At 35.9% G+C, this 21,923-nt stretch overlaps 1 protein-coding gene across 3 annotated transcripts in view; it reads left to right on the top strand.

Annotated features, from left to right (window-relative positions):
• The first annotated feature begins 217 nt into the window (after positions 1-217).
• Positions 218-21,923, top strand: part of FSIP2 (fibrous sheath interacting protein 2) — a 94,638-nt gene continuing 72,932 nt past the window's right edge. For 2 of the 3 annotated variants that reach the window (XM_032356164.1, XM_032356166.1), the window contains exons 1-9: positions 218-431; positions 773-898; positions 4,255-4,416; positions 5,427-5,516; positions 6,743-6,882; positions 8,218-8,359; positions 8,857-8,967; positions 12,270-12,396; positions 15,981-16,070. In XM_032356164.1, the coding sequence (XP_032212055.1) occupies positions 333-431; positions 773-898; positions 4,255-4,416; positions 5,427-5,516; positions 6,743-6,882; positions 8,218-8,359; positions 8,857-8,967; positions 12,270-12,396; positions 15,981-16,070 (1,087 nt within the window). In that variant the 5' untranslated portion in view covers positions 218-332. The remainder of the gene's footprint in view (positions 432-772; positions 899-4,254; positions 4,417-5,426; positions 5,517-6,742; positions 6,883-8,217; positions 8,360-8,856; positions 8,968-12,269; positions 12,397-15,980; positions 16,071-21,923) is intronic. The other variant, XM_032356165.1, reaches the window with a different exon arrangement.

Raw genomic sequence — 21,923 nt, forward strand, 5'->3', positions numbered from 1 at the left:
AAGTTCGGATTTGGGGTGTGTACGTCTGAGAGGAACTGGTTTCGGAGAGAAATAAGATTTCGACTGTGGCCCTCGCCAACCAGGCCCCTAGGGCTGATTTCCCCAAATCCGGGGCGCTGCAGGCCCAAGCCCTGCGGACCAGCCCTCGAGAGGGCACCCCCTTTCGGGGGCCCCCAAGTTCGGAGGCTGGAACGCCGCGAGGGTGAGGCCTCGCGGAGGCGGGGTACTGGCCATTCCGGGTCCAGTCGCAACGGAGGGACGACGACGGGGAAAGGGGTGCGAGGGAAGGAGACCGGGGCGGGCGGAGCGGGGAAGAAGGGCCCAGGCCGGCGATGGAGCTGTACCTCAGCGCCTGTTCCAAGGCTGCCAACGTCGCTGCCTCCAAGACGGCCACCAGCAGCCTGGCCACGGACAGCCAGCAATGCGGAGACGTGAGTGGCAGCTAGCCTGGCGTCGTGGTGCTCCGCAGGCTTCCCGCCCTCTAGGGCCGGGGCAGGGAGAGCGGCAGACCCGTCGCGCGGTTCCTAACCGCCCGCTTCTGGCGCCCTCGTGCGGGCGGCGGGTGGCAGTGCTCTCGGCCCGCTCTGGCCGCAACTGGCTGCGGGGCCTTGGCGAAGCGGGTGACCTGGGAAGCGGGAGGAGGTCTTCAGGGCTGTCTGGGAGGGCGCGACCCTTTGGCCCTGACTGTATAACTCTTGACTGGAGTAGGAGCAGATTGGCCTAATACCTAATACTAAAAGGAAAGGCCAAACTCTCCAATTGCATCTGACAGGGCGTGCACAAAACCCACTTACCAGGGGTCGGAGCGGGTCAACTACTGGATCTGCCTCTCGGGGTCAAGCTGCCTCTGATCCCAGGAAGCAAAACTTTATATTATACTACGAAGTTAAGTGAAAAGGTAAAGTAATTTTTAATGGTCTTATGTTGGTTTTCTTTGCTCTTTCCTACTTGCCGTTAGATACAAAGCCCACTAGGGGACTTTGCACTACCATACACGGGAAAAAAATAACCAGCCCCTCACCTAACCTAGGATGGATACCAAGCAACATCATCTAGTAGAGTTTGCACAGTATCTTGGGCTAGAAAGTTTAGATTCTTAGTTATGTCTTAATTCATAACTTACAGAACCACATTAACTTTTCTTTACAATAACTGTGTTTATACCTATTTAGTGAGGTTTTGTTAAAAAATATTTGGTTGAAAGGTAAAAGCTTATTGGTGCTAGTTGGGCATTTAATTGTGTTATGATTTCAACCAATAATAACTTGGACAAAACCTGCATTACAGAATACTTTTCTGGGATTTTGTTAGGACTGCATTCTATTTCATACATTCAGTGAGAAAACAGTGACGTTGAAATAAGTTAACATGTTTAGTACTTAACTACTGACTCCATGATTTGCCCAAACCTCCTCATCCAGCCTTTTCTCTAATCGAGAGCCTCAGCGTCTTCCACCTGGGGTCTCTTATGCCATGTAAGAGACATACCACGTTAATATTTCTGTGCCTTTCTTCATCTTGCTTTCCAAACCGACATATTGTCTCCTCTTCTGCCCAATCTGTGAACCTGAACCATCTTTCAAGGTTCTTTCTGAGCTATTACAGCTCCCAGTTAGCTTACATTTCCTTAAAATTTGCATTGCCCTTGGTTTGTGTAATTTTACTCAACACTATAATTTTATTATTATAATTTTATAATGTAAATCACACTGGGGTATAGTGTGCCTGCCTCAAACTTTCATGTTTTTAGTCCTCAGCATTACCTAGACCCTTAAACATCCCCAGCCTTTGACTCAGTGCTAATGCTGAACGAGATTCAACACATTCTTTTTTTGAGTGGTTGTTTTGATCAGTAGTTCAAAAAATTTTACAGGAAAGAATTCCGAGTGACCCTTCTGCCCTCCTTCTATCTATGATGTCATCAGAAATTAGTAGGGTCCCTTGGTATTTGATACTTGCCTAATAAATATGATTACTCAAAGTTTTATTTCTGAGAAATATATAATTCCCCCTTGTTTTACTACAATAGAGCAAGCTAACGAAAAATAGGCCACCTCACACTGTTTGGCTAAGTCACATCCAAACAAACTAGCTTTTCTAAACTATACTTGAAATCTCTTCAGGGTACAAACTTAGCCCTGTCTTTTGTCTGCTTAGTCAAATATATTGTTTGCTGAATTACCATTTCTGTCAAATATTAATTTGCTTGTCAACTACTTTTTTAAAAGATGTTCTCTCTATTTTTATTACATTTATTCCCCCAAAACTATCTTTATGTAATCATAATCAAGCACCAGACTACTTCCCTGAAGATTGACTTTGGGAGATCCTTCTTTTTCTTTCAGTACAATCTCAAAAAAGAGATGGTTTATGTTTACACTTTAAAGTTTTTTTTTAAAAAAAGAAACCAACCACTTTAATTGACAAAGGGATGCACACACTGGCTCTAATGAATGGATATGTCTAAAAGATGTTCCTTGTTTACACACCAGTAGCCCAAGTTTGGTCCTGAGAAACATAATGCCCTCACAGCTAAAGTTCAACAGCTAAGAGATATTGACAGCTAAATGTCAACATCTTTAAAGAAAAAAAAATCAATCCATTCTTGAGTCATGATTGCTGATTGTTCCCCTTGCAAGAAAGGTATGGGCTTTGTACCTGGTCTTACTGAATTCAAGACACTGTCCTAAGAGATTCTTCTCTTGGCCTTCTCAGGGAAGCATTAGTAATGAGGGTATTCTGTTTTACGATGTACATCCTTGGAAGAGATTGAAGCCTTGCATTAAGCAAGAAGTCAGAAACTTATCAAGGAAGCTTTTAAATGGAAAAGGAAAGCTGGCATCCTGTCATATTCCTGTGGTCTGCCCCTTTGCCCACATAGGAACCATCCTCCCACCTATAGCTTGAGGGGGTTCTTTTGAGGGTCCCACCTAGCCAGGCTCCTTAGTGTTCAGAATCTGACAGAGGTGGCTCCTGCCAGACTGAACACAGAGGTCACAAACTGGTAAGAGCAGCCAGACCTGAATTGGTGAACAATGCGGAGGAACTATCAGGGGAACTGAATATCTGCCAGCAGGGCAGGTGCTCTCGGGTTTGCCACGTCTTCCACACATTCCAGTTGTCTTTCCCTTGAGCCGAGTACTTTTTGACTGTACTTTAGACTAACTTACACTTCTCTGGCCAGGAAAAATTAAAGGAATGTGAAAAGAAAGAAAAAAGAAAAGAAAGAACACAAAATATTAGGACAGCTTCCAAACCTACTTCATCCTCCACTTTTTCCCTTTCAGAAGTTCCCCAAAACCCATTATCACCATCCTGCAATTGGAAAACGGGCTGAAACACACACACACACCAACACCACCACCACCACCACCACCACCACCACACAAACCCACCTCACTTTGGTAATGTTTTAATTTACAAATGGATGAGATAATTCAGCTGTTTCCTCTAAGGTAACAGATAGATAAACATGACTATTAGCTGATATTTTCTTTCGTTTACAGGCTAATGACTACTGTATAAGGTTGTATGTGGTCTTTACACATATAAAGAAACCTCAGTCCTTATCAATATCTTTCATAATTGGTTCTTCAATATGTTGAACTTTATAATACAGACCTTGATTTTTTTTTTTTTCCCTGACTGTACCACTCTCAAAGACCACTGGATTTCTTGCCTTAAATAAGACCCTAATACAAAATAACCTTTATTCATTATATTTAATATCTAAGTTTTACTTCTACTTTTTTGGCTAAAGTTGTTTCCATGAATCCTGGTGAAAGACTTTCTTAATTTTATTCATTTTCAGATTATTGGTATATAATAATCATAATTACTATTATCCCTTTATCCTTTTAAATCTAGTGAGTACCTTGACCTAGAAGTGGGAAAAGGAAAAGGAAGAATCATAACGTTCACTCTCTTTATACATTAAAGCAAATTTCATTCTATTTCCTTTCTTTTCCTTCTTTCTTCTCTGACCCAAGAGCCAGAGACTGATAGTGATCTGGGAGGAATTAATTGAGTGAAGGTAAGTTTTTAGAATAACTCAGGTGAGTGGGGAAAAAGAAGTTAGGATAATATAAATTTCTGTTGCCTAATGCAAATCTTTCTGTTGCTGCTTCTTCCCCACTTCAAATTCTTCTTGCATGCTTATTTTCAGTGAACAATCTAGTCATTTCAATAGATCAACATTTAAAAGTGAAATTCATTAGTTTTACCTTTATAATATTTTAAAATCTGTGTTTGCAGCTTTTTCAACCTTCTTACGGTTTTAACCTGACTGATCCTTATTGTCGACTTTTGGAAAACCAATATAAAAGTCTTCATGATCCACATTTAAGAGCATACTATAAGCGCAAAGATATCCTGAGAAGATTAAAGAAAGGTGGCTATATCACCAGCAATAATAAAGTGAGTAGAAGATTAATTATTTTTAATCATTCTAAACCTCCAAGACTTGATAAAGCTTGCTTCTGTAACTCGCTGGGGGGTCTATATCACCTCTAACTTGGTCATGAGAAATACTTAATGGGAAATTTTATAAATTACTCAGTATTTGGGTTAAAGGAAAACAGACAATAGTTTCTTCTAAATGAAACTGCTTCTTCCCTCATCTTTTTTCTTTATAATATCAAAAGATGATAACCAAATAATTTGAGGATATAAAGGTAATTTTCCCAGATGTATAATAGTCCTCTTTCTCTGTCTCTAAGGTCACTGTATGCTTGTCAGGGATTATGTCCCCTAAGCTTTGTAAAAACTTGAGATAAAATAGGAACCTAGTAATAGATAGAATCTTGATGAACTATATTCTTATTGGGACAGAACATTATTATTACACTGGTATTTTTTTATTATGTTATGTTATTCACCATACAGTACATCATTAGTTTTTGATGTAGTGTTCCATGATTCATTGTTTACATTTCTTCTAATAACTCAGTTGTGTGTACTAAATCCCCTAGCATGGCATAATGCATACTAATAAAGTAATGATAACTGGTTAGAAATTTCCTGTTGATTAAAAGTTGTAAAGAGTTAATGCAATTTATCACTCCTAATACAAAAATATTGTCAAGTGGTATGCTATTACTATTTTTCCTCAGAAAGAAAGGTGCAGGGTGCCTGGGTGGCTCAGTGGGTTAAGCCTCTGCCTTTGGCTCAGGTCATGATCTCAGGGTCCTGGATTGAGCCCTGCATCAGGCTCTCTGCTCAACAGGGAGCCTGTTTCCTTCTCTCCCTCTCTGGCTGCCTCCTCCTCTCACTCTGTGCCTGCCTCTCTGCCTACTTGTGATCTCTATCAATTAAATAAATAAAATCTTTTAAAAAATAAATAAATAAAAAGAAAGTAATTGCTATGTTTTTTAAATATTTGTATTTATATATTTTTGTCATTACTGTTGTTTTGTTTTGTTTTTTAGATTGTATGTACCTTGAGAGAACTGAATAAGTACAGGCAGTATCTTACCAGTTTAAAGTTAGACTTTGAAAGAAACTATATAAGAGATCAAGTAAGTTAAACACTTAAATTTGGTTTCTTTACATAGGGCTTAGAAGAAAGCGTTATTCGTATGCAAAGTATTTTCACATAATATTTTTACCTTTAATTTTGACAAACTACTTTTTTGAAATGAAAATTTAGAAGAGGAATAAATAATATTTTGAGATTGCTATATTAAGCCAAGAAAAGAAAAGAAAAGGAACCAAGTCATCTATTAACAAGCCAATAGTAGTTTGTGTAATTTAGCAATTAAATTACTACTCAGATATGTCATTTCTACCTGAGCTAAGAGCAATAGGAAGAGTCTATTGTGGCAGCAAGATTCTTCAGCTGGAGTCCCCCAAAACATCTTTTGTAACAGGAAAGAAGGAGTATGAATAATTACAGTGTCCTATTGGTGACCGTAATAATATGTACACTGTGCATGTGTACCCACACACATGCAGCTGTGTTCATTCAACAAAAGATGTTCTTAAATGTGAAGTGGAATGAGCTGCTGTAGAGTGGATATAGACAGTGACTTCCTTTCAATTTTTGACAGTGGGTGCACATGTGCATGAGTGAACTCAGGTTTTAGGGTCAAGAGAGTTGGATAAAAATGAGAAATGTGTTGTGTGTGTGTATGTTTACAAATTTATGTTCAAAGGTTAAGAGAGTTGTAGAGGGACACCTGGGTGGCTCAGTCAGTTGAGCATCTGACTCTCGGTTTTGGCTCAGTGGGATCCCATGGGTGGTGGGATTGAGCCCCATCGTGGTCTCCACATTCAGCGTGGTGTCTGATTGAGAATTCTCTCCCTCTTTCCCTCCTCCCATTTGTGCACTTGTGTTCTTTCTCACTCTGAAATAAATAAATAAGTCTTAAAAAAAGAGAGTTGTAGGAAATAATGACTTTCTTACACTATTAAGTTTTCTATATTTTACCCAGTTTCCCCCTTATTTTTAGAGCTTCTCCTCCCCTCTTTTCTTATTATCATTTAATTTTTTCAGAATGGATAGAAAAATAAGATGAAATATTAATCATTTACTTTCAGGGAAAGATCTTTATTTTGGGTTGGCTGTCTTGTCTATAATAGCTAAACAGAATTAGCTATTCACGAAGTACAGGAATTTTACTAAGCATGTGATAGGACAGCTTTACTTCTGGGAATGTAAAATGAAGATTTTATATATACATAGTCAAATTTGCATACATTTATGTTTCTGTGTATATATGATAACACATTTTTTTCTTTATAGGAAATGCTTGCAAAACAAGTAAATAGACTACAGGAAAACAGTCAAATACCTAGACGTTCTGATGTTGCACGGTTCCAAAATTTTTTGTTACAGGAAGGTACCCAGTCTGTTAAAGATCAGGAAAGATTAATAAGGCACAGGTGAGACTAAAGTTAATGTGTGTTGCATTTATATATTGTGGACCCAAATATGTAGGAAGATACTAGAAAGAATTGAAGGTAGGATTTTTAGAGTACTAGACACTACTTAACTCCACTACCGTCCCCACTCTGGAGAGGAAAGGAGACCAAGTGTTATGGGAATTGGGAAATTATGGTGGCAAAGCTGAAAAGAGAAATTTCTGCCAGAAAAGACAGGGTTGCTGCAAGTCCAAAAGGTAATCTAAGCTGATAACTGGAAAAGCAAAATCAGATCCAAAGTCCTTCCTATTGTAGGAGATGGAGGAAAATTATCTTTAGCACATGCTTCTACAGTAGCTTCTTATGATCATCTTCAAGGACTGACAGAATTAAGTTTGAATAAATTAGTGAAAAGTCAAAAAACGAAATTTTATCTAAGGCTAATATAAATATGCATCATCTCTAAATTGTCTTAAAGTCTTTGGATATTACTTACTAACATTCAATCATTACCATTCTGTGATCAAGAAGAAAGGGAAGGGATATTATTGGTCTTTTTCCTCCTCCTTCATTAAAGTGAGAGATTGGGCTGCAGTGCCTGACTTTTTATATTCCATATTTTTATTTCATGGTCGTTCCATAAAACAGATTGACATACCAGAGACCCAGACTCTTCGTTCAAGGCCTGGTAAATTACAGCAGACCTAATACATGTCTTTTTCTTAGGAAACTCAGATCTGTTTTTTGGTTTTTGGTGTTTTTCCAGATTTGAAGTCAGTGTTTCAGTTATTTTAGCTTTCTTTGCAAACCCATATTCCTAAATGTACAAAGTTACGAATACTTACTGTGCACATTTTTTTTAATAAATTTGCTCCACATTTTATCATTGGTCGTACCATAATAAGAGATACTTATATACTAGGGAGATTTGCATAAGGAGTGAAGTATGGTGAGTTGGTGGGTCAGGCTGTTCTAAAGGTCCATAAGCAGAGCTGATAAGAAAACTGTAAAAATTCCTGCAGTTTAAGAAATAAAAAGTAGGGGTGCCCGGGTGGCTCAGTGGGTTAAAGCCTCTGCCTTCAGCTCAGGTCATGATCCGGGGGTCCTGGGATCGTTCAGAGCAGAGAACCCACTTCTGGTTCTCTGCTCAACAGGGAGACTGCTTCCCTTCCCCTCTCTCTACCTGCCTCTCTGCCTACTTGTGATCTCTCTCTGTCAAATAAATAAATAAAAATATTTTAAAAAAAAGACATAAAAAGCAAGCTAGAAGGTGGTTTGGGAGTATCAAAGCGGAGATGATGCCATTATAAGGGAAAGAAGCAATTCACCGTTACTTGTATTTGCACTTTTACTTAGATATTTGGATATGATAAATAGGGAATTAGAACAACTTGAGCACACAGCCGAAGAGCAACGCCTAATTCGGATGGATAGAGAAAAAAGACGACAGAGAGAATACACAAGGAGAAAACTTAGTCTTCGTAGAAAAATTGAAGAGGTGAGATAATAAAGTTAAAATATTTAGAGAAAAATTGTATACAGTTGCTTCATTTGTAATTAATTTACTTCTCTATCATACTTCTTGAAGTAATTTCAGGTCTGAATCATTTATCCACATTAATCTTTTTTCCCAGCTATAATATACAAGTTGTTACATAAAATAATGAGGCTGACACCACAAACTTTTTATCTGAGCTAATCTCTACTATTAAAGAGATGATTGTGAAAGTCACTAGCCACTTTCACTCCCCAAAAGTCCTCATGAGAGGGTGGAAAATTCTTTAAATTTAGCTTTAGTAAAAAACTAACCATGCCTGCATTCGCAATAGGAGTCTGTAAGAAAAGCCCATCCTAAAGCCTATGTATGACTTTAATTATGCCTGACCAGATTGCTGTTAGGTCCCTTGCTTGTTCTAATTTGCTTGTTGGTGGTGGAGAGAATACAAAGGTTTATTGTGAACAGGTACTGAGTACAGTAACGTTCGCGCTCTCTAGGAATGGAAGAATAAAGAGATGTTACTTCTGACAAGGATTGGAGAAGATGTTAAAAGAGAAGCTAGGATAGAGGAACAACGGCGTAGAAGCAGAGAAGAGAGTGACAGGAAGGTAGGATGAGCTTTAACCTCTAACTGGGACTGTTTAAGAAGCTTCTGCCAGCTTTGATATTTGGTAGTACCGTTTGTGAGGTAACAAACAGCCAGTTACCCCAAATGATATGCATTACACAAAACTGAAAGTTATGAAGTTCACTATATTTTGTCCCATTATATTCTGACAATAATCTGAAAAGTACTGTCCTATTTGATACAACTGCTTTTAACTTTATCTCACACCATAAACTATATTTGTAATTCCTCTAGAAAAAAATGATAAACTGATTTTTCTGACACTCAGAATTTCTTGGAAAAAGTTCTCAATATCTCCCACCAGCTAGTTTTTTTTTTAGAATAACTGTTTTTAATTTTAAATACTACATAATATTTTATGATTGTAGAGTATAAACCATATAAAAGGAAAGAAAAAAAAATATTTGTAACCCCAGCATCACCCTATTATGTGGCATACACACACATTGTGTAATATTTCTATGAAAGTTTATTACAATAAATAAATTATGTTATTATGCCTTATAGGGTGTTTTGTAGATTGTTTTTTATTTAGTAAAATAACAGTGATAACTATCCATATCACTTAATGTTTGTCTAAAATTCTAAGTAATTTCAGTGGCTTATTGTTGACAAACCCAGAGGTGGCATAAGATACACATACTTCGGTTATATTGATACATACCACTACATCGAAATTTTTTTAATATTTTGAATTTAAAGATGTATGATAAGCTTTTGTTCTAATTTTGTTACATACACCTTTTAGTATTGTCAGTGCTGGTATGGTGAGCTCAGCTTATTCCACTTTACCGTAATTTTTATTTTCCAATATTTACCCCTCTTTTCAGTGAGCGTTCTCTCCACGTTGATTTTTTTTTTTCTTCCAAACATCTCTGGAAGTATCTGGTTTGGAGAGAAACAGAATGTCCTAGGTCTCCTCTTTTTTATCAGGTCTCTGATACCAATTACTATTCAAGGAGTCCTGCCCAATTTTAGTGGCAACTAGTGCGATGGGACAAGTTCCGGCACTGGGAGAGCCCATTAGACATGACCACTGATTTTAGGCATGGTAACACCACAGGCTGCCTGAGCCAGGTTATTGGCAGAGCTATTTGAATTCTAGATTTTCCAGTGGAGTTATTCTAAATTGTTTCTTTTGAATTATGTCTTAATACAAGAGATTAATCTTTTTCATATTGACATGTTGTTGAGATATATATATACATATATATATATATATATATATATGTGTGTGTATATATATACACTCCAAAGTACGTGCTTAAATTACAGTTATCAAAATCTTTAAAAGATTTTTCCTTTGCACCTTTATCAAAAATCAGTTGTATAGACTGATTTCTGGACTGTTTTCTGTTCTTTGACCTATTTGTCTATTATACTGTCTTGATTATTATACCTTTAACAGTTCTTTAAATTAGTGGTGCTGACCTTCTTAGCCTGTTCTATTTTAAAGTTGTATTGACTAATCTAAGCCCTTTACGTTTCAATATAAATTTTCGAATCAGCCTTTCAATTTCTACAAAGAAATTTTGCCAAGATTTTGATTAGAATTATGTTGATTCTATTGTCAATTTGGGCACAGTTGATGTCTTGATAATATTGAGTATTCCAACCCATGAACTAAATATCTCTCCATTAATTTAGACTTCCTTAATTTTTGCAGTTTACAGGTGTTACACATCTTCTGATAGATTCATCCCTGGATATTTCATAATTTTTATGTTATTATCATTGGTATTTTTACCAACTATTTAAAATTCTGATTATTTGATCTTAGTATATAGAAAAGCATATTTTATATTCATTTTGTATTTTTCATCGACAAAATCACTTATTCTAGGAATTTATTTCTAGATGCCGATTGATATTCTACATAAATGATTATCTTGTCTTCAAATAAAGGTGGTTTTATTTCTTCCCTTTGAAGGTGGATCCATTTTTCACTTATTTTGCCTGATTGCCCTGACTATAACCTCTGTTATAACATAGTGTAGAAAAAATGATTATGGACATTATTATCAAATATTTCTTTTGCCCTTTCTTCTTCTCTGTAGGCATATTAGGCTGCTTGATGTTGTTCCACACGTCACGAATACCCTTCATTTTGTAACTTTTTTTTGCTCCTTGTTTCCTTTTGGATGGATTCTTTTCCTGACTGTGCATTAATTAATCTCTTCTTCTGCAATGTCTATTCTACTATTAATGCATATCTTATATTATTCACCTCATACATTTAAAAAATTGATTCTGTTCCTTTTTATACCTTCTATATCTTTTCTTATGTTTTAATAGTCTTGTCTTTAATTCTAACATTTGTGTCATTATGGGTCAGTTTTGATTGATTGATCACTCATTTTATGGGTTATATTTCTTTGCTACTTTTTATGCTTGGTATTTTTTGACTGGATGCCAGATATTGTGAATTTTACATTTTGGTTGCTGAATATTTTCATATTCTTTTAAATATCCTTTAGCTTTTTTCCTTGAATGTAGATAATTTCTTTGGAAACAGTTTGATTGTTATAGGTCTTACTATTTAAGATTTGTTAAGAAGGTCCAGGGCCATGTTCAATCTGACACTAGTTATTCCCCACCACTGAGGCAAAATCCATTTTAGAAATCTACACAATGTCCTGTGACTGACAAAGTTCTTCCGGAAGAAATGGCTAGTGAAAATAGGCATGATAGATAGGTGCCAAGCACTCTTCTCCCTAATGCTTTAGTACTGTCCTTTCTGTGGCCCTGCTTAGTTTCCTCACACACCTATACTGAGCCATCTCTTGCTAATAATACTCTAGGGATCCCTTTGAGGATCTCTAAGGTTCTTTCTCTGCACAGTCATTTCCTTTCTGACACATCTAGGGTCAATATTAGCCCAGAGATTCACAAAGGGAAGACACGTTTCATGTATTACGTGTATCTTTGGTCGGCCTGGGTGTTTTTGGTTAAGTTACTCAGGAATCCCTCCCATTGAAGATGATTTAGAAATTCCCTAAGCTCTGCAGGATAGCTATGATTAAGAGACCCCACCTCATCTGTGATGGGACCAGTTCCCTGAAGGTGTACCTTAGGTAACTGTATCTAAGTGCTCATGTTTGATTACAGATGGAAATTTACCCCTCACTGCCCTCCTAAATTTGTACCATGTAACTTTACAAGTCACAAGACAGGAGTGACTTTTGATTTCTAATATACACTCTCACACTTTAAATATTTGTCTTTCATTTTTAAACAAGAAGCTGATGTTAACTTATATGTATATATATATTAATATTTTAGAAACAAGCCCTTCTAGAGAAAAAAATGGCTTATCATTTACAAAAAATGCAAGACAACAACTTTAAAGGAGAAGAGATGAGAAATGACACATTTCATTACAGAGGACAAGGTGGAACGTGTTGTGAATGTAAGAATATTAAAAGCTGATAGAGCTATGTAGAAAATTCTTATTTATATATTTACATAAAAATCTTTTTGTAAAATTCTGTTTGCTTACAAAATTCTGTTTGTAAAATTGCTATCTGCTTTGTGCTAGGCACAGTTCTAGGCATTTCTCTATTACAGTTCAAGCTAAAGCAGACATATATGTAAAAATTAAAACAAAGTAAAATAATCTTATCAAGTGGTTCAGTAGACAAGCTCACCTATATTGCAGTTCTAACCAACTTACATATGCTAAAAAAAAGTGTATTTTTAGCATAAAATAATAGACTTTTGAGCATAAAAAGTATAAATGAAACTTTAAAAACTTGCATGTAAGATAATTGCTAATATATAATAACATGGTAATCTACTATGTTGCCAGCCAGAAGGGGCAATACCAGAAGAAAGTGGTTGGGGGTTGGGGGCAGGAGGTTGGGGAATAAGGAAAGGAGGAGGTAGAGAAGAAGGAAAAAGTAAGGAAAAAAGAAAAAAAAAGGAAATGAAGAGTTTAAAGGAGGGACATCCAGTCATGACTTTGCCATGCCCAATCTCTACCAGCTTTCTTTTATTTATAACATTATAAAATATAGTGAGTTTATTAAATTAAATAAATTAATGATATTAATTACAATTTAATGGCCAGAATAAAAAATGTAGCCTTGCTTGAGTTATCATGACTATGTAGTATTAGGAAAGAATAAAATCATCTTCCATCCCATCAATCCTATCTCTATCCCATCAATCCTGTTTGTAGGCGAGAGCCTCCTCCTGTTTCTCCAGTAGATTATTAGCTAGTTTCCATCGGCTCTTTTTTCTACCTACTTCAAATCCATTTTTCATGTGGCTACTAATTAAACTTTAAATCTGTCCTGAGGCTTTCTTCCAGCCCCAAAATGTAAAGATCCCCATTACCTCTTAAATGAAGTTCAGACTTTTGAGTCAAATGTTCATCACCATTGAGAGCCCAACCCAAACATGACTTTTTTTGTTTGTTTGCTTATGTTACATATTGTTTTTTATTTAATTTTTTATTTTTTATAAACATATAATATATTTTTATCCCCAGGGGTACAGGTCTGTGAATCGCCAGGTTTACACACTTCACAGCACTCACCATAGCACATACCCTCCCCAATGTCCATAACCCCACCCCCCTTCTCCCACCCCCCCTCCCCCCAGCAGCCCTCAGTTTGTTTTGTGAGGTTAAGAGTCATTTATGGTTTGTCTCCCTCCCAATCCCATCTTGTTTCATTTATTCTGACTTTTACACTTCATTTCAAAGGTAGCTATGACCTAGGACTGAGGTGCTTAGGCTGTGGAGCCAGACTGCTGAATCCCAAGCCCTGCTTTCCCATTATCTAGCCATGTAAATAGCTTGGACAAATTACTTAACCTCTGTGAGCTAAGTTTCATCATCTGAAAATGAAAATAATATTCCTAGAAGTGCCTGGGTAGCTCAGTGGGTTAAAGCCTCTGCCTTCGGCTCAGGTCATAATCCCAGGGTCCTGGGATCGAGCCCCACATTGGGCTCTCTGCTCAGCAGGGGGCCTGCTTCCTTTTCTCTCTCTCTCTCTCTCTCTCTCTCTCTCTGCCTGCCTCTCAGCCTTCTTGTGATCTCTATCTGTCAAATAAATAAATAAAATATTTAAAAAAAGAAAAGAAAAGAATATTCCTAAATTCTCATAAAAATCTCAAAACCACTAACTCATAATAAGCAGTCAATTTATTTCATTGTCCAATCAAATGAGACTACTGACTATTCCTAAAACACAAGTAACTTTTCTTACTTATGTGCCTCTCTTTGTCCAGTTTTCTTAGTCTGGAGTGCTGTGCTCACTGTCCATCTAACCCTATCCCACAGTTCGTTTAGCTCCACCATAAATGACACTCCACAAAGTCTTTCTTAATATAACCCTAATTGCAAGATCCTTCTCTGCGGCTCCTGGCTGGCTTAGTTGGTTAAGTGTCTGCCTTCAGCTCAGGTCATGATCCCAGGGGTCTGGGATCCAGCCCCACATTGGGTCTCTACTCAGCAGGAAGACTGCTTCTCCCTCCACCTGCCAACCCCCTGTCTGTGCTCTCTCTGTCAAATAAATGATCAAAATCTAAAAAAAAAAAAAAAAAAAGGAAGTTCCTCTCCTTTAAATCTTTTATAGTACTTTGTATCAGTCTCCATACATTCATTCATTACATACTTTCTGTGTCTTAATCATCCATAATATTCTAACTACCACTTTTGTGTTCACAGAACAAAGAGTACTCTGTGTGTGTGTGTGTGTGTGTGTGTGTGTGTATAAAATATATATATATACTAAATGGACTAATTCAACCTATTCAGCTCATTGAAATAATGACAACAATCTCTTGCTTCAGAAAAGAAACCACTTTAGGGGCCGCTGGGTGGCTCAGTCAGTTAAGTGTCTGACTTTTGATTTCAGCTCAGGTCATGATCTCCTGGTTAAGGGATCAAGCTGTGCTCAGTGTAGATTCTGCTTCAGATTCTCTCTCCTCCCCTCTTCCTCTCGCAAATTAAGAAAATGTTAAAAAAAAAAAAAACACTTTAGTAACAATATACATCCCTACATCTTCAACTGCTAAATTTCTAACTTAGTAGGAAAGGAGTTTCAAATAGACATTTTAGACATTTGTTACCTCAGAACCCCTCTTCTGAAGAAGATGTAAATGAATTTAATTTATATTACCAAGGTGACAGAGAATATCTATTTTACAAATGAAATTGAATTATACTTCCAAGTAACATTGTCATCTTCCACTAAGTTGACAGTTTCCAGAGAGACAGAGAGAATGAGAAGGGAATATTAGGTGAATTTTCCCCAATGAGACAGATCACTCTCACATTTTACATCTCTAATGAAAACTTCTTTGATGAAAGTATAATTGAGTACACTTGATGTGAGGAGCTTTTGCCCTAAGTAAATGGTTAGAAACAGGAAATACAATGACCTTTTTCACACAGGAAGAATATGTATGCAGGTGCTTATGCCAGGCTGGAAGGCACACCCAAGAACTACAAGAGTTACTATGGACTAGTGGGTCTTAAGCCAGTAGCTATGATGGTAGGCATTCCCCCCACAGACAGGAAATGATATGTTACAGTTGGTCTGTGTGTCACTTTTCTCTCTACGAGAAGAAAATTCTGTCCCTCCAAGTATATCTTTTAACTGTGGATAATGTTTAAGAGTAATTGTATATATATACAATTACTCGTACCCCTGGGGATAAAAATATATGTTTATAAAAAATAAAAAATTAAAAAGAGAGTAATTGTATATATATATATATATAATATGTATAATATGTATTAATAAAATAATATAATATAATTAATAATATATATAATGATAACAATAAAACTGAAGGATAATGTTTCAAGAGTAATTGTCTTCCCATTTCACATCTCTCCATTTTCTCCAGTACTTCCCCACAGTGCCATATTTACAAATTAGCATAAGGCTCACTTCCCCTTGGGCATGAAGAAATAAGACTATCTTGGGTAATTCTGTCATCATTATTATTAAAAATAAATGTTTTATTACATTTCTTTAGCTTATTCTCCAAAGAAGAAAAAGAAGACTTACAATAATATAAACTTAATTTACACTGTTGGTGACCAGAGAGCAAGTAAAGAAGCATATGGTAATTGCATATTTTGATAAGAAATACTAAGTAGTAATTTGGAGAAAGACTGAGCTTGGATAGCATCTTTTGCATAAATGCTTTCAATGCTTAAATCTTCTGTTTTTTGTTGTCAAGTAACTGATTTAGAGTGATGCGTACCAGTAATGACAAAATCTCTATTGCTTTCAGAATCTGATCTCTAGTTACTGATTTAGTGTTCTAAACTTAACATTATGTCATCATTTTAGAAAAATCAAATGAAGAGTCTATTGCTGTTAAAGAAGCAGTATATTAAACCTAACAAATTGCAAAACAGTTTTAATAACACTCAAAATGATTTTAGAAAACTCTTAAGTGGGTCAGAAATTAACTCCAAAACCACTGTGAACCCTATTTATTATTTGTCTCATACTGTGTTACTTGATATTGTCTAGTAGGCTCATGGATAAAACAAGGAACCCAAATTACAACATAAAACTCCTCCAAATAATATACTATCAAAAATATGAGACTATTAAAAGTTGAACGATATGATCCTCCTCCCACTATCAAGTTTCCAGGGAAAAATTAAAGTATAAAAGCTAAAATTCCAGACGGGATCAGGAGGGAGACAAATCATAAAAGACTCTTAATCTCAGCAAACAAACAGGGTTTCTGAGGGGTGGGGAGGTAGGGATAGGGTGGTTGTGTTATGAACATTGGGGAGGGTACGTGCTATGGTGAGTGCTGTGTAATGTGCAAGCCTAATGATTCACAGACCTGTACCCCGGGGCAAATATAGATTATAAGCTAATAAAAATAATTTAAATACATAAATATTTGAACTTAAAAAAAAAAAAAAAGCTAAAATTCCTTTGGCCTTATCAGTTCAAATCTAAAGAAAAAAAGTCCAAAATCTTTCCTCCCTGGTAATGTAATGTGATCAGTCTCATCAAGACTTAGAAACCAAGGAGTGACAAGGTTGCTTTAGTGGAAGCTGTCTTCCACTCAGGACCACTGAGTTACAGTTAATTCAATACTAAGCTTCATGGGTCCTATTTTTAAAGTTCAACCGTTTTTTTAAAAGACACAGTAGTTATTACAACATACAAAATTATGACAATACCAGCCCCATCTCTACTAAATATAGACAATAAAACTAAATTCTCAGTTTCTACAGCAGTTATCTCACACAGAATAATCTTCTAAAACTCTAGTGTTTAATGCAACACAGACTGGTTCTATTGATGGCAAAAATTCTAGTGTTACTAGGAGAGGATGGTAGATGGAAAATATTGTTTTCAGCCAGGATATCAGTCTGTGACAATTGTTCAGGAATCAAACCTATAAATTTCCTTTTGCTGTCACACCTTCCTCCCTCCCACTAACAACGCTAGGTAACCACTGATTATTCATTACTATAGTTCTTTTGTCTTTAGAGCAGGTCTTATAAATAGAATCTTAAAGTAGACATTTCATAATGTCTTTCTTTGTTCACTCAGTGTTTAAAATGTATCCAAGTTATTGCATGTATTGATAGTTTACTCCTTTAGTACTTCTGAGTAGTACTCCATTGTATGTATGCACTAGAATTTGTGTATACATTCATTGTGTATACATTCATTATCTGAAAGAAATTTTGGTTATTTCCAGGTTTTGGTGTTTATGAATAAAAAAATCAGAAGTATTTATAGTCAGCTTTTTGTCTAAACAAGGGATCGTCAAGTCATATGGTAAACATATGTTTGTATTTATAAAGAGCTATCTAACTGCTTTCCAGAATGCCTATAATATTTTGCATTCCCAGGGCACCTGGGTGGCTCAGTGGATTAAAGCCTCTGCCTTTGGCTCAGGTCATGATCTCAGGATCCTAGGACTGAGCCCTGCATCAGGCTCTCTGCTCAGCGGGGATCCTGCTTCCGCCTCTCTCCCTCTGCTTGCCTCTCTGCCTACCTGGGATCTCTGTCAAATAAATAAATTAAATCTTTTTAAAAATCTTATAAAAATTATTTTGCATTCCCACTAGTAATGCATGAGAGATGCATTTGCTGTGCAATCCTGCAACCATCAGTATTGTCATCAATTTTTAAAAAAGATTTTATTTATTTGGCAGAGAGAGAAAGAGAGCACACAAGCAGGGGGAAGAGTAGATAGAGAAGCCACCCAAAAGAGACCACCCAGGTGTCTTAGCAAGTTTTTATTTTAGTCATTCTAGTACATGTTGTGGTATCTCATTGTGATATTCATTTGCATTTCCTTAATGTCTAACGATGATGACCATCTTCCCACATTTGTTTGCCTTTCATAAATTCTGCTTGGTAAACTATCTTTTGAAGGTTTTTGCTCATTTTTAATTTTTGCTCAATTTTTAATTGGGTGGTTTTCCTACTGTTGAGCTTAAGGAGTTATTTATGTATTATGAATACACATCTTTTTCAGATATGTGATTTGCAAATATTTTCTCTCAGTTATTTGCCTTTTCATTTTGTTCCACTGATCAGTTTATGCATCTATCTCTTTGCCAATACTGCGCTATCTTGATTATTGTAGCTTTTTACTGTCTTAAAATCAGGTACTATAATTCTACTATTTTTTCCCTCAAAATTTAAGAACTGTTTTAATTCATTTGCCTTTGCATATAAATTTTATGATCAGCTTGTCTGCAAAAAATATCCTGGGACTTTTGAATGAGGTACTTAGATCAATCTACAGATCATTTTGAGGAGAAAAGAAATCCTTAAAGGTTTTGGTCTTCCAATCTTTAGACAATATCATATCTCTTTCTGTTTCCTTAGGTTGTACTTGATTTCTGTTGTCTTTTCATAGTTTTCAGCATAGAGATCTTGTTGTGTTATATTTGTATATATATATTTATATATATATATATTTATGTTATGTTATATTTATACGTAAGTACTTCATTTCTTTGGTACTATTATACATAACATTTTTAAAATTTGTTTTCCAATTGTCCGTGACTATATTTTTAAAAGATTTATTTATTTATTTGAGGGAGAGAGTGAGTGTGAGCCAGGGGAAGGGCAGAGGGAGAGGGAAGGAGGGAATCTGCCAGCATAGTCCCTGCTGAGTACCAAGCCACCCCGAGATCATGACCTGAGCTGAAATCAAGAGTAGGATGCTCAACTGACTGAGCTATCCAGGCACCCCTGTCCATGACTATTGTTTTACTATGCCTCCTTATACAGATTTTTTTTTTTTTTTTTAGTGGTTGGTCCAGTTAACAATGTACTTAGCTTTTCACAATCAACTATTAATAAATATTTAACCCTTTAAGTGGAATGTGGAAATTTTGCCATTATATATGACTCCTTATCCCTCTTCTCTTTGTTACAGTTGTCCTTGTATTACATCTACATACATGAAACATCCACTCAGACAATATAATAAATTTAAATAACTAAGTAGAAGATTAGCCTATTATATTCACTCAGATAGTTACCATTTTCAATTCCCTTTAATTTCTGATATCCCAGGTTTCTTTCCAGTATCATTTTTTTCAGCCTATAGAATTTCCCTTCGGATCTCTTTTAGAACAAATTTTCTGGCACTGAATCACCTTAAATTTCCCTTCATCTAAGAACGTCTTTATTTTATCTTCATTCCTGAATGATAGTGTTTGCATTTGATATAGAATTATACATTGACATTTTTTCTCAGAACTTGAAAACTGTTGTTCCATTTCATTGTGTTTCCATGGTTCTGATGAGATATGAGCCATATTTGAATTGTTGATCCTCTGTAAGTAAGGTGACATTTTTCTCTGGTTGTTAAGATTTTTGGGGGTGGGAAATAGTTTTTAGCAACTTCATTATGATATGTCTTGGTGTGGATTTCTTCTTTTCTTTTCTTTTTTTTTTTTTTTCTGTTTTAAGTTTCACTAAATTTCCTTAAGCTGTAAGTTTATATCTTTTGCCAAATTTCTTTAAAGCAGATTTCCTTCTCCCACAGAAAGAACTACAAATCTGGTGCAAATCTGGTAATTGTCTAATCATTATTTTTAAAATATATTTACTACAAACTACATATATATATATACAGACATAGATACTGTTAAAATATTTTAATGTAACTTATATGCTGCTGTATCCAGTCTCATGTGACTTGCTTTTTACACTCAGCATTTCAGAATTTTTTTATCTCTGTGCTGCCTGACATTTTATTTCATTTCACTATTGATCTTATCCATTATGTGAATATACCACAATTTATACATTTGTTTTTCTGTTGATGTAAGTATCTATTATTCGGAAAATATTGCACTGAACATCCACGTGTGTGTGTGTGTGTGTGTGTGTAAAATCTCATGGTACTCACAGTGAGGAGATTCTTTAGGGGGTATAAGCCTAAATATAGGATTTCTGGGTCATGTTTTCCCTTCTGAGAAGTTATCTTTTCAAATCTTTTGTCCATTTTTCTTTTGGGTTTTCTTTTTCCTATGGATTTTAATATCGGTTAAAGCCATACTAGACATTTGTCTATTATATACATATGTGTAGTATAATAAATAACTTCTAATTTCTATTTTTCTATTGTTTCCTTTTATCTTTTGATGACAGAAGTTCTGAATTCAATAAGGCTGATGTTAATTTTTTTGTGTTATTTAGAGCAAATATTTCCAGTCTTGTAAATGACTTTTTTAGCTTTTCTCATTAAACATTTCAAAAATAAATAAAAACCAGCAGTACCCTTAATGTGTCTATCATCAACTTCAACAACGACTCATGAATAATTTTTTGTCTACACGCTCACCCTCTCTTCACTGCCTTGTTTTTCCAAAGCACAGCCCATCAATATGTAAATATGTATCTAAAAGATAAGGATTTTTTAATGCATTACAGCAAAACCATTATCACATGTTATAAATAATCCTTTAATATAATAAAATATTTAATCCCGATTCAACTTTCCAATGATGTCATAAATGTCACAAAAATATTTTGATGTTAGTTTGAATGTACATTGACAGGCATTGCAATAATTTGTTATGTAACCTAACAGATTCTCCTTCCATATACCCCTCTCTCTCCCTCCCTGCTTCCTTTTTTTCTTTTTTTTAAAGATTTATTTATTTATTTGACAGACAGAGATCCCAAGTAGGCAGAGAGGCAGGCAGAGGGAGAGGGGGAAGCAGGCTCCCCGCTGAGCAGAGAGCCTAATGCGGGGCTTGATCCCAGGATCCTGAGATCATGACCTGAGCTGAAGGCAGAGGCTTAACTCACTGAGCCACCCAGGTGTCCCGTCCCTGCCTCCTTTTTTAAAATTCATTTGTTGAAGAAACTGAGTTGCTTGTTTTGTGAGTTCCTCACAGACTGGACTTTTGCTGATTGTATCTGTATGTAAAAATTGTATTTTATTTTTTTTTCTGTATTTCCTGTAAAGTATTAATTAAATCTATACACTTTTGGGGCACCTGGGTGGCTCAGTCATTGTCTAATTGGCATCCCAGTAAAACTACCAAAGATCGTTTAATCTATCTTTTTAAATGTTTGTTTTTTCTTTTTTTACTGCTCTGTTTGGGTGAGTTCCACTGCCCTGTATTCCAGATCACTAGCCCTTCCTTCTGTTTCTTCCAGTCCACTGTTGAATCCCTAGAGTGCCCTTTTCATTTCAGATACCGTATTCTTCAACTCTGTGACTTATGTTTAACACTTTCTTATATTTTCTCTCTCTTTGTTGAACTCTCTGTGTTCATGTATTCTTTTCCCAAGATCCGTGAGCATCTTGAACTGTGACTATTATCTTGAACTCTTTATCAGGTAAATTACTTACCTGTTTCATTAAAGTTTTCTTTGGGGGCTTTTCTTGTCTTTAATTTGGAACACATTTCCATTTCCTCAATTGGATTGATTCTTTGCTTCTATGTATGAGACA

Source organism: Mustela erminea, chromosome 8 (genome assembly GCF_009829155.1).
Source record: "Mustela erminea isolate mMusErm1 chromosome 8, mMusErm1.Pri, whole genome shotgun sequence".
NCBI classification, from domain to species: domain Eukaryota; kingdom Metazoa; phylum Chordata; class Mammalia; order Carnivora; family Mustelidae; genus Mustela; species Mustela erminea.